This window comes from Leptonotus elevatus, chromosome 19 (genome assembly GCF_054856555.1).
Source record: "Leptonotus elevatus isolate MCC_2025b chromosome 19, RoL_Lele_1.0, whole genome shotgun sequence".
In the NCBI taxonomy this organism is placed as follows: domain Eukaryota; kingdom Metazoa; phylum Chordata; class Actinopteri; order Syngnathiformes; family Syngnathidae; genus Leptonotus; species Leptonotus elevatus.
In genome coordinates this window covers 1,428,768-1,442,411 of record NC_141257.1, presented here as the reverse complement: position 1 = coordinate 1,442,411, position 13,644 = coordinate 1,428,768, and the positions used below count along the sequence as shown (strand labels likewise).

Below are 13,644 nucleotides of genomic sequence, written 5' to 3'. Positions count from 1 at the left end.
AGACTCTCATTAAAATATAAGAAAATGAAGGAAAATATACACACATTATGGCGATTGTTACAAAAAATAATTTATGTGACTTTAGTTTAAAATTTAAATTAATAATAATAAACTTGCAATTTATTTTAAACGTAATTTATGATACCTTTATATTTGTTATTATTATGATGTTTTTGTAACCTGTGATTATTTCTACTTGATACCAGAATGTCATAGTATAATTCAAGTACATACCTAATACGTATATGTACAATGTAAAATGAAATACAACATAAAAATCACCACAATGAAGCACATGTTTATTGCTTATTATTTTTGCGTTAAACATGAAAAACAATGTTCAAATGCAAGAATACAGGCATATAAATATAGGACAATCTGCACTACAGGGTGCTACTTGAGCATAAAAAAATACACACACAATTACCACAAAAAAAACACGCTCACCTTTTTTTGGTTTAGTGCGCGAACTCATTTTGTGACTATTTACATCATCGATTGCAGTCTTCAACATGACCCAATTGCAGTACAACATAAAGACATTGGATGGCACACAAGACGAGTTCTCTTGAAGCAAGGAGGATTATGGGAGATGCGGTCGTTTGAAGAGCACCAACTTTTGCATACTTGTGTTTTATTTGTTCACCGTACATCACCACGGATTCAAATGGCTATGCTGACGTTTTATGGCACCTTTCGTGGAGGCTGCAGTCGTCCGGATTAGACGCCATTGAGGAGGAGGGTGTTCGACGATGAGGGGAGTTCACTGCTGGTGCATTCTGTCTCCTTTTTATCCTCCACCTCGCCGTCATCTTGTTGGGTTTGCGAAACCGTCAAGTTAAGCGTGCTTAGGTTGCCCTCCAACGTGGCCTCAGCGCCCTCTGCTCGGTCTCCTGGACGGAGCGAGAGACAAACGAGTGTTATACTGTATATTTATTATTTATCAATTTTTTTGCTAATCTCTTCAATAACACTAAATATTTAAAAAAATTATTAATAACTTTTTCAACATTTTTTTGCGTTAATCTTTGTAAATGATACGTTAGTTATATTTAGTTGTTTTTTTTTAATCTGCAAGCGGAAAATAAAAAGCTCCATTTAAGAATATATTTTTTAAATGACCTTTTATTAGATTTAGATCATTTCAATCCCTGAAGGAAAAGCAAAAAATCTAGCCTTAAAATATTTAATTAATATATTCGATTACATACGTCTCATTTTGAGAGGAAACGTTAAAAATGCCCTACTTTAAAATATAATAAAAATGTTATTTCATTAGAAGTAGCCTCACTTTAAAGTATTTTTAATAATATTTTATTTAAAAAAATGTCCCAATGTAAAATATGTATATATATGATATTTTATTTATTATTAAATTTTATTGTTTTATCTATTTTTAATCCCGGTGAAAGAGAATTTTTTTTTTTAATTATATATTATTAGCATTTTAATCTCATTGGAGAAAGTAAAAAAAAAAAAAAGAACCACTTTAAAATTATTATTATTATTGTCATTATTATTATTATTATTATTATTTATTTTTATCACTGTGTGAATTGCCACAAAAATCGTATGGGAGCATCCTTGTAAGAATCGCTATCTGTCAAGTATTTGAAAACTAGTTTGGAAGCTGAATTCATGGTGATAATTAACTCATTCACTGCCATTGACGGGTATAGACGTCAAAAATTAATTTGAACTATTTCTATTAGTTTCACATTTTTTCCTACTTTTGTTAACAAGAGTATAAAAACGTCACAATCACAAAGGGTGTTTGAACATAAGTGATGAGACATAACACATACAAGTGGACACAGTGATGTGATGCACGCACACCTCTCTCCTGGTCACAGTCCGGAGAGGAGGCTCCGCTGCACTGGCTCCGAGGGCCCAGAAGAGGCGAGCCGTGGCCGGAACCGCACAGCGAGTCTGAACCGTGAGACCCGCAAGGGCTGGCGACCTCCAGGGCAGCGGGGCAGGAGGAGGATGGAGAGGAGGGCGTGCAGAGCAAGGATGGCGGCGAGGGCGTGTCGGGGGTGCACGGACTGGATGGGGCGGGTTGAGCGTCTTCCTCCGAGTCGTCGTCAATGGACACCGACACCACTGCATGCGCGTGAAACATGAATATGAGGAACAACAATAAAACATTAACCCTGGCGCTTTTTCGATTCGGTTAGCTCGATCACAAAAGGTTCCGATTACGAAACTCACTCGACAGGCCGTCGCAGTCCATGGCGAAACCCTCGACGTCCTCGCCGTCCAGCTCGGCCCCGACGCCCCGCCCTCGGGTTCCGACGGCGCGGCGCTGGGCGTGGATTTCCTCGGAGATGCTCTCCAGGCGGCGCAGGGCGGCTCGGTACTCGGCTTTCGCCGCCACCAGCTTGGCCTGCCGCTCGTCCACGTGCCGCTTCAGTTGCTAAAATGAATTGATGCTAATTTCCGTTAGCCTGTTTATTGCGTTTCCCATTATATGTTAGCATTAAGCTAGAAGGTTGAACATTTTAGTATTTAAAAAAATATTTCATTCTCTTTTGTTTTGTGTGTCAGTTTAACAGTAAGCTTCAACAGTAAAGTGACAAACAACATGATGTTGTAAGAAAAGTTCATCAATGGATGACCGGTTTGAAGAGAGGTAAATATTTAAACCACATTTCACAGTCATACTTTTAATTATTGTCCCGTCATTTCCTCCAAACTTTTCAGTCAGAATGGTTGTTTTAGATGTTCACTGGCAATTTCATTATTTATGACAAATTTCATTGTAATTAACCAAATACTGTGCCTTGCAAAACTGTTAGCCCCCTTGAACCAAACTGTTAGCCCCCTTGAACCTTTTGACCTTTTGCTCCATTTCAGGCTTTAAAGATAAAGATACCAAATTACATTTTTCTTGTGACAAATCAACTCCAAGTGGGACACAATTGTGAAGTGGAACGAAATTTATAAGATATTTTAATCATCAGGTAACTTCTGAAGTCATCTGCACTGAGAGAAAAGGGGGTGACTATTTTTTGGACGTCCTACTATGCAATTAATTTGTATAAAAAATATCTGAGAAATTTCATTCCACGTCACCATTGTGTCACACTGAGAGTTGATGTTTCACCCCCCCCCCCAAAAAAAAATTATATAAAATTTTCTATATTTATGTTTGAAGCCTGAAATGTGGCAAAAGGTCAGAAAGTTCAAGGGGGGCTAATTTTTTCACAAGGCACTGTAACAAAAAATAGCAGTTGATTAAAAATGTTTGATTTTATTGTATTCTTTGCAATAATACATCCTTACATCATTTTAAACAATCATCCAATTACAAATGAAACAGCAGAGTGAACGCAAACACAATTTGCATAACACAGCAGTGAATATTGACCAGACTGCGTGTCGTAGCGCACGTACCTCAAGCTGGAGATAATACTTTGCTTTCAACTCAAAATACGGCCTGCAGGGGGAGACACAAAGAGGGCAAAGAGTGAGAAGGGGAGGGGAAAAAAAACACACTCCCCCCCCCTGACCACTGGCATTCCTGGCCTCTTACAAAAGGGAGTTCCACCCCAAGAAGAAGACAAACATCTGGATTTCATCAACACAGCCTCGCTTTGCTTTCCCTCACGAAGCACACGCAAAGAAGGCTACACGAGCGTTACTTAAAAGCAAAAAACAAAGAGGACCAACTTTGATTTGTTGATGGAGCGTTTGAGCTTTTTCTCCAAATGCTTCATGCGGCCGACGCAGGACGTGTAGTTGGCCGCCGTTGACTTGTGCTCGGCCTCGCTGCGCGTTCGAGTCTGCTCGGCCTCCATTACCTGCACACACACACACACGCGCGCACACACGTTACATACATGTAAATAAAAAAACAAACAACTATTCATACTCATATTCACATCAATAGGAAAACTGATTATGGCGGCGCCATATGGACAAAAGCGGTATTGTTATGTTTGAAGGAAGACCACATTTCCTATGAGGACAAGCGCATTGCGTCATTTTTTTTTAGCTCACTCCAGCCAGTGAAATCCGGGCCAATGTTGATCCTTGACTGTCCTTTCATCCGGGATAGCTTTTGACGTACGCCATAAAGCAGTCGGCACATTTGTAGTTTTTTGTGTGGCAGTGTTCCTACCATCCTCCTCAAAGTTGCTAAGTGCCAGTAAAAATGATACAGACCAAAACCAAAACTAGTTGAAGGTACCATTCAACTAGTTTTAAGTCCATGTTTCATCAGAAAAGTTATGAAAATATTTTATCAAGGTTGACAAGTTCCTTAGTGCTACTTTAAAAGTATTTGTCGCTGTCTGGAGAAAAGCATGTGTTCACAAATATGGGAGAGTTTGGTTTTGAGCCCAAAAAAAGTAGGAGACGAAACGTACTGTATTTGTTTTCATGCCTTTTTTTTTTTAAGATTATGAAAAACATTTATTCTTAATTATTATACTAATGTAAAATACAGAGGGAATTAGTGTGCAAAGAAAGAAATTGTATGGATTAAAAAACATTTGCCCCTCCCCCTTTTGCTCACTTCAGTTTAACATAATTATTTAATATACAATGGATGAGAGAAAAATGTAATGTTAGCCTAGCAGTCCTTCTGAAATAAGCAAAGTGTAATTGCACATCCACTACAGTAGGTGGCGCTCTTACGATCATGAAGAAGTATTAGCCCCTCTGCAATGGTGTACTTGGGGAGGGGGGGGGGGCACAAAATGTTTTCTTCTTCCTTGGGAGGGGGGCGTAACTTGTGCCCGTAATGACGACAAGCAGTGCAATGAATAGCTTTTTATGAATATTCCAACCGGTTTGAAATCTTTCAAAACGGCGACATTCCAATTGTAAACAAAGTTGTGGCACGCGCACCCACCCTCTGCGTGGCATGGTTGAGCATTTCCTGCCAGGCCGAGTCAAACTGGCGGCTGTCCTCCTCCAGCAGCCTCTCCTCGGCCAGGGCGATGGTCTCCTTGGCGGCCCGCAGGATCTCCGCCGCCCGCTGGAACTCCTGGGCGGCCTTCTGGGCTTCGACCTGGGCCTAAAGGGCGACAAGTGGACATGGCGCATGATCTCGGAAAAATCGGATTTCTGCTGGGAATTTGCGCACGCACGGGAAAAAGGCACAAACTGCATCCTTGTGGTCGCCGGCGGGGTGGGCTACCCCCGGCCCACGCTGACTGTCAATAGGACTGTTATTCCCACCGCTGACATTCAGACGTCCAATACAAGAGCGGAATCCACAAATTCCATTTGATTCTGTGCGGTTGTATTGTTAAATCATCATGCAGGGTGCGCTTCACCTTTAAGGGTATTTAACGACGTTATTGTCTCGAGATGACGTTGCAAAAACAACGCCATTCGAATGGCGTATTCACGTTTTTACGGTGCATACGGCTGACGGCGTAACACGCTCGGACAACAACGGAAGTAGCATTATTGCATCCTGCATTTAAAATGGCCGCAGTCGGAGTTAGATAAGCTAAACGCTAAAACAAAGGTTTTATTTAGGGTAAAAATGGTTTAAAAAAAAAAAAAGTAAGCTTTGACGTATTTATGACATATTTTGGCAAGAATTGAATGATTCATGAAATGGGAGTTAACCAAGGTGGAGAAACTTTTACTTTTGCTTTCTCGTCAGTGCACAATCAAATCCTGATACTAATAAAACTCTTCTAAATTATTGTAATTAAAGTATACAATTTTATAATATATACTTTTTAAATTTAAAATGGTAAAAAAAACATTTAATTAAGTCAAATAAAGCTACGTTAAGTACATTAATTTTTTATGTTTATATACATTAGGGATGGGTGAAACCAGGTATTAGTAATCAGGCCGATACCAGGCCTTATTTGAAAGTATCGGCACTTGCGACGGTAGTTGATAACAGAATTGGCCAACCGATACGATCGGGAACAAAAAAATTAGACAAATAGAAAAAACACAATTAACTCATTCACTGCCATTGACGGCTATAGACGTCAAAAATTCATTTTAACTATTTCTATTAGTTTAACATCTTGTTCCACTTTTGTTAACAAGAGTATTTTTATTGTACATTTAGAACAGATATAAAATTTGTGACTAATCGTGAGTTAACTAGTGAAGTCATGCGATTAATTACGATTTAAAAAAATTATTACCTGACACCCCTAATTTTGAATAATCTTTTCTTTTCTTTTTTATCGCGTCAGGCGTCGTAATTAATCGCATGACTTCAATAGTTAACTCACGATTAATCACAAATTTTATATCTGTTCTAAATGTACAATAAAAAAATCCTAGGTTTTCATACTCTTGTTAACAAAAGTGGGGGGAAAAAATGAAACTAATAGAAATAGTTCCAATTATTTTTTTACGTCTATAGCCGTCAATGGCAGTGAATGAGTGAATTTAATGCAATTTTAAGGAAACGTGCTATATTGAATATATAGGTAGGCCTATTTCTTTAAAATTTATTTTGTCATTTTGGGTCATTTTACGTGTCAAAAGTACTAGTGATATCGGTACTTGGTATCTGTGACTACTTCAAGAGTTGAATACTTGTGCTGGTATCAGAGTATAGAGTTTTATTGCCATGTGTAAGTCAAGTCGCTAATAATTATAACAATAAAAATAGAATAAAATAAATAAATACATTAATAATTTAAAAAAAAACTACAAACTCCCATAACGTAAATAACTACATATTTTACGAACCCCAACCCCCCAGCCACTCCCCCATGGTCTCGTGTCACGACCACCAGTCGGGGTCACCCCCACTGAAGATAGCCCCCCAGCACTGACGTCAGCAAGAACAAAGGTGCCGCCACCTGTCTGGACGCTGTCATGATATCCAAAGTCACGCGACGGACGAAAGGAGTGTAAAGATAGACGTGTGTGTGGGGGGGGGGGTGTGTAAACTGATTACACGGCTGGGTGCGACCCACTTCCCAGGCTCCGCGCTCACAAGATAATTAATGGTGCGAGGATTACAAAATCAAATGATCACTCACTCGTTTTGTCAGGGCGGAGGTAAAAAAAACAAAACAAAAAACTGATAATGTTACTCACATGACATCCAAGTTGAATGAAAAATAACAACACTTCCTTTCCCAGGCTGGCTAACGTCACAGCGTGACACAAATAGTTAAACACGTTACAGATCTCAAGTCAGCCTTGCCAAAAGAAAATAATAATAAATCTCACAGACAAAAAAAAAAATCATTGGCATTTACGATGGAACTTCTAGCAAAGAAAAAAAGCTTGGATATTTGTTTCCCCCCAGTCACATCATTTGTTGCTAGGCAGGATTCAAGGATCGATGATTACATAATTTGTTTATGCCATGTAGAAAATATTTTATTATATTTCTCCACCCCAAAAAAGTTTTACAGCAATATTGATGACCAAGAATTGATTGCAAATCCCTATTTTATATTTTGTCTATTTGACATTCAATGCGCCATTTAAAGTGATACTTGTCTGCCATTTTCAGCAATAAGAAGTTCATATTTGATCTCAAATACATTTTTGATCTACTTTTCATGTATTATTAACACCTTTAAAACCACATGTCGCTGTCGACTGAAAATGACACCACAAGTGCTCAAGGCTCAGTTGACCGACCAATCATGGTTTAGTTCGTCAACGTCACATGACCAACCCCCCCCCCCCCCCCCCCACCGGAAAAAAAACAGGTGAGCCATGATTGGTGCAACAGCATGCGGGCAAAATGTGTTTTTAAAGGTATTAAATACGGTAATGTTATTAAATTACCTATCGATAAAATATGAACTTTTATTGCTGAAAATGGAGTAGTTGTTCCGCTGAATACTTATTTTACTTGAGTAATATTACTCTAAAGTTAAATTAATCTTACTTGAGTAAAAATGTTTGCTACTCTACCCACCTCTGATTCTCAGCCACTCACGTAGTAGTTGTTTTTTTTTTTTTTTTTTTTTTCAGTTGAGACACAGTGACACACAAAGAGGAGACAGACGAGCAATGTCGCAGAAAACAAAAGACAGGAAAGCTCAGGCCGATTTCCACGTTGCTGCTCCCCCTTCTCAAATTTGTCGGAATGTGAGTGGAAAAACATGGTGGTTGGAGGGGGCGGGCGCGAGCGTGCACGTGTGACACGGCCAGGCAGGCATTTGGATCCTCTTGGAAGTGGGTCAGGTTTTAAATATGAAAAAGTTCCCGTCTATAAATCATGAGTCCATGACCGAACGATTTTGCCAGTTAAACCCCCCCGAGGCCTTCATCTGCTTCGTAGTTAAGTTAAGCCGCCTTCGGATGCGCACGCGCACAAATTCTGATCCCCCTCACGTGCACGTTGGCCACCACGCAAAGGCCGCCAGCAATGCGTCTGACAGGTACTTTGTTATACTGCTTTATACATATATATATATATATATATATTTATGTTTGGGCGTGACATGTGACTCATTCGCTCGCTGCTGATTGGACAAAACGCTGACTTTGACTTCTTCTAGAAATGAGGACGATATGCATTTTTGTGCGTGTGCTTGACAGCCGTTTAGCGTACAGTTTAAAAATAGACGTCACGCGTATGCGCCTTTTAAGTAGAAATGAGCTGAGCCCTTTCAAGCGTCTCCCTTGTTAATCCCCCAGTAAGCCAGCTCACCCTCGTTCGGTGCGCATGTACCTGTCTGGCCACTTTGCGGGCCTCCCAGTACGGTTTGGAGTCGTCCACCGCCCGTCCGATCTTCTTCACCTGCTCGTCCAGCTTTAAGGTGGCTTCAACGAGCACGGCGCGGAATCGCTGGCGGAATTCCTGCAAACGTAACAGATCAGTTTGGGCGGAGCCGGTCTTCCTGCGCAATTGCGCTGACGAAGCAGCTCTCGCGATTGGAGGATTTGGCTGCCTGGCTAAATGAATGCAACGTAGTGAGAGGTCATCTGCTGACGAGCGTGAACACGAGTGCGATTGAACGGCACCTGCATCCGGTTGACCTACAAGGGAGCTAAAGGGCGGAAAAGGTGTCACAGGAAGCGGGCTTCCCTATGACATCATAGCGTTTCCCCACTTCCTGACGTTGCTTTCATGCTGGCCTTTTCCGTTTTCAAAATCGATTTTAGTTGTGCTTTTAGTTCAGTGTGAATTGAGTCGTCGTCGTTTTTATTTTATTTTATAGACTGTTTTTTATTTGGGGTTTTACTGGATTTTGTGTGTATGATAGTGTGCGGATCTCAATGTGCAGCACTTGTTTATAAAATGTGCTAAAGAAATAAAGCGGATTCAATTGGATTAAAAAACTTCCTAAAGGCGAGATTTTGTCATTTTAAACTAACAGTTCTTTAAATATACTGCATCCACCATACAGTCTATATAAAAGTGAAAATCTGTGAACAATGGATTTTTGTAATTGTGTATTGATGAAAACGGAGCATCATGAAGCACCAACACCATGCATCAAGGATGTACACAATCATGAACCCATGTTACATAAACAACTGTATGAACTCATTCACTGCCATTAATTCATAAAAAATAATAATAATAAAAATTAGGGGCAACAAGTGATTACATTTTTTCAGCGTAATTAATTGCATGACTTCACGAGTTAACTCACGATTAATCACAAATTTACTAAATGTACAATAAAAATATTCTAGGTTTTCATACTCTTGTTAAAAAAGTGGGGAAAAATGTTAAACTAATAGAAATTGTTAAAATTATTTTTTGACGTTTATAGCCGTCAATGGCAGTGAATGAGTTAAGTGGCCAATTGAATCCCATGAAAACTACCCCCCCCCCCTTAAATCATCCAAATTGGGTAAAATGGGTTTCATTGTAGATAAAAACACTTGTAAAGTTTTATTTTTTTCATTAAATTATCATTTTTCCGACAAGGAATTAATTGAATGTCGTTTCTGAAAGTTAAATGCAACAAACAAATGACACCAATTGATTTTAAGAAACGGCAATATCCTTTACTGCCTATTTTTTTTTACTGAATTTACAGCATGGTGAAAGTTAGTTGAGCTAAGATGGGGAGGAAAACAACGTAGAAGGAAAACCGCAATCTCCGGACTGGTTTGCCAGGGAGTAATTCTATCCTGCCACACAACCAAATACAAGAATGGCCCTAGAAAGTAAAAATGCATGGCAACCATCTTGAACCTTTGGTTTGTTTTTACAGGAAGCTTAAGGGATGTTTATGGGGAAACAAGGCCAGCATTTGGGATTCCCAAATAGAACGGAGTCAATATGAGGACAGACAAGACATCATTATTTGCACAAGTTAATAAGGTCCTATGCAAGAGCTGTGCTAAATATTCTTAAAATATTATAACAGCGCGACACGAATGCTATTCATTAGCCCATCTGTGGTGCTTTGCATTGTTCATTAGCATTAAGCTAAATGGACATTGTGGTTGTTTTAACTCACTCACTGCCATTGACGGCTATAGACGTCAAAAGTTCATTTGAACTATTTCTATTAGTTTAACATTTTTTTCCCTCTTTTGTTAACAAGAGTATGAAACCCTAGAAAAAAAATATTGTACATTTAGAACAGATATCAAATCTGCGATTAATCGTGAGTTAACTAGGCAAGTCATGCGAGTAAAAATTGTAATCGCCCGACGCCACTCATTTTTAATAATCTTTTCTTTTTTAATGGAAGACTACTGAAATCAGTTAATTACAGATTAGCCATTTTTAATTTAAAAAAATGGCTCCAAATGAATATTATATAATATATAATATTATTAAAAAATTAGGGGTGTGAGGCGATTCATTTTTTTAATTGTAATTAATTGCATGACTTCACTAGTTAACTCACAATTAATCAGAAATTTTATATCTGTTCTAAATGTACAATAAAAAAAACTGGTTTTTATACTCTTGTTAACAAGTGGAGAAAAAAAAGTTAAACTAATAGAAATAGTTCAAATTAATTTTTGACGTCTAGAGCCGTCAATGGCAGTGAATGAGTTAAAGACGCAACCTGAGCATTGCTTTTTTTTTTAGCACTTATTCCTACAGTGTGGTGTTATTTTGACAATTGGATCTTGTCCATTAGAAGAAGCGCTCGATTTTTCACACACATCTTTCCAAAGCATTCGCACAGGATTTATTTTGAGGTACAGTTTACGTTGCTAGGCAATTTTCTAAAACAGTAAGCCAAACGAGAAGAATCACCCCCTCCCCTACCCCCCCCCCCTTCTGTAGGGAGGGTCTCTAAACGCGTTTAGGGAAGGTTCGAAAGCTGCACCGTGACTGCAGAGAAAGAAGTCTTCTGTTTATTACCTCCAGCTCGCTCTCCAAACGGTTGATGTCATCCGTGGACTGGTTTAACTTCTCCAGCTCTCCCTGTTTGCAGTAAACATGGATGGGGACAAACACATAATGGATCGAGGTTAAAAGCGGTTTAAAGATTAAATTAGTCGAGTCTGGAGTGGCATGAAAGCGCACACATTGTCGGAGCTCACTGATTGGTTGAAATGTGATATATTATGTAAAAAAAAAAAAGTTCCCTGGTGTCTTTGATAACATGTCTGCCTGCATGCTTTCGTCAAAATGAAAAAGATGAACTCATTCACCGCCATAAATTCATTTGAAAATTAGTTTCACATTTTTCCACTTATGTTAACAAGAGTATGAAAACTCACCCCAAAAATGATTGTCAATTTAGAATTGCGATTAAACATTTTTAATCGCCTGATGCCCCTAATTTTTAATCATCTTTTTTTAATTAGGCGATTCAATTTTTTTTATTGTAATTAATCGCATGACTTCACCAGTTAACTCACGATTAATCACACATTTTATATCTGTTCTAAATGTACAATATAAAAACATTATAGGTTTCCATACTCTTGTTAACAAAAGTGGAAAAAAAGTTAAACTAATAGAAATAGTTCAAATGAATTTTTGACGTCTATAACCGTCAATGGCAGTGAATGAGTTAAGAATCACAGGTGACTTTACACCGCAGGACGGTCCTGTCTCATTACATTGTTACCATGGCGACCATGAGCAGAGCCAAAACGTTTGGAGTTTTGATTTTATTTTCACTTGTAGAGGCAGCACTTCAGCACCAATGCAATTTGTCAATTTGGAGCATTTGTTTATTCAATATTGCTGGTGCATTTAATTGTCTTACTACTAGTGCATACAAATAGTCTATAAGCACATAGACCTGCATGAAGCTGGATATCATTTTGAATAATTAATCAGCATTCCATAGGATCTTCTCCCAGCCTCGCTGCCAAGTCACTTGGCAATATTATGTAAATTAGCCACATTTTATGTCACACTCTGGCAAAACAGGGATAAACAAAACAAAAACAAATATTTACCTCGATGTTTAATCTGACACTGTGACCAAGCCATTTAAAAGTATTTTTTTTCCCACAAAATGATCCATAAGTGATCTCACCTGGATTCTTGGGTCAACCTCCTCTTCCTCCTCGGCACCTTGGCAGTCTTCCTCATTTTCAGTCCCATTTTGCAAAGGCTCCATTGTCGCTGGCACTGTCGGCTCACACAAAGCGAAACATCCGGTTCGAATCCACACTGGGTTGTGTTGGGCTGGTGGGTGTCCGCCGGTGATGAGCCCAATGCTCTTCAGCCTCCAAACACACGCGGCCACATGGTGCGCTTCGGGCTTTTTGGGCGCTTCAAGGTCTTCGGAATGCTGTAGGGGGTCCCTAGGCACCGGTCTGGCCGCGGGGAAGCCAGCCGACACACTGCCGAAGATCACAACTTAAGGGACTAGTGGAGAAAGTAGTAGAGTTAGATGGCTTGTGACGCACACAACTACAACATCCGGTGTTCTTCTTCAAAATAAAAGTTACTAGACAAAATTTAAATGTTATACATGTACTTTATGCACACGCTCGACTCCTGTTTCCGGTTTGATCGCAGGTTCACGTGGAACTTGATCCAAGGCCAATCACACAGGTTTAAAATTGAGCGTCGCGCGCCCTCTGATGGCGATGATTAAAAACGCAAGGCAGGAATATAAAGATGATGTCTACCTATTTATTTTGTGGCCTTGAATTATTTGTTGTATATTTGTGTGTTTGAATTATTTAACATTATAAAATGATTAAAATAATGAAATAAAATGATTATTTTTTTGAGTAGGATATTAAATCAATTCTATTAAAATGCAAATGTATTTTTCAATTTGTGCCGTTTAGAATAAAAGCTAATTTGAAACTATTACAAAAAAACAACAACAACATATATAGTAGTCTGGTTTTAAAATGTGATTTTTAAATTTAAAAAATGAAACAAATAGTAAGAAGAGACAACAGACAAGTAATGTTTTTAAACCATTTTAACGACTACAAATAAAATGAATGCACAAATTACATTCACAACATGATAAATACCTAATGATATACCATATTTATTATCCAACAATTAACAAACACGTACAAATCACCGTACATTTATTTCAAAATATACACACACAGACAACATTGAGATGATACAGGTGTACCTAATGAAGTGTCCATTGGGCGTCCATTGGCAACAATACAGTACCACGTGACGTGGCTCATCACAAGTGTCATTTTGCATGACTTGTATTATCAAAGTATTTTTGATATGAGTAAAAGTGCGCACAAAAACTACAGAGAGAAAAAAGCCGGACGCTCCAACATGGACGCCTTCTTGGATCAACGTTCGTCATTGCG

General features: G+C 38.8%; 1 protein-coding gene across 1 annotated transcript; it reads right to left on the bottom strand.

Annotated features, from left to right (window-relative positions):
- Positions 1-278: 278 nt before the first annotated feature.
- LOC147157390 (SH3 domain-binding protein 5-like) lies at positions 279-13,611 on the bottom strand. The gene is made up of 10 exons (XM_086062828.1): positions 13,449-13,611; positions 12,378-12,712; positions 11,246-11,308; positions 8,636-8,764; positions 4,859-5,023; positions 3,673-3,803; positions 3,397-3,439; positions 2,212-2,416; positions 1,837-2,103; positions 279-893 (listed from the first exon to the last, which is right to left on the bottom strand). The coding sequence occupies exons 2-10, from the start codon at positions 12,459-12,461 to the stop codon at positions 721-723; spliced, it is 1,260 nt and encodes a 419-aa protein (XP_085918954.1). The 5' UTR covers positions 12,462-12,712; positions 13,449-13,611; the 3' UTR covers positions 279-720.
- Positions 13,612-13,644: the final 33 nt, after the last annotated feature.

Excerpts from the sequence above, each read along its gene's own strand:
- LOC147157390 (XM_086062828.1), bottom strand. The coding sequence starts at position 12,461 with ATGGAGCCTTTGCAAAATGGGACTGAAAATGAGGAAGACTGCCAAGGT. Across the intron at positions 5,024-8,635 it reads CCCGCAAAGTGGCCAGACAG|GCCCAGGTCGAAGCCCAGAA; the intron begins GTACATGCGCAC and ends GTCGCCCTTTAG. Across the intron at positions 2,104-2,211 it reads GGACTGCGACGGCCTGTCGA|TGGTGTCGGTGTCCATTGAC; the intron begins GTGAGTTTCGTA and ends ACGCGCATGCAG.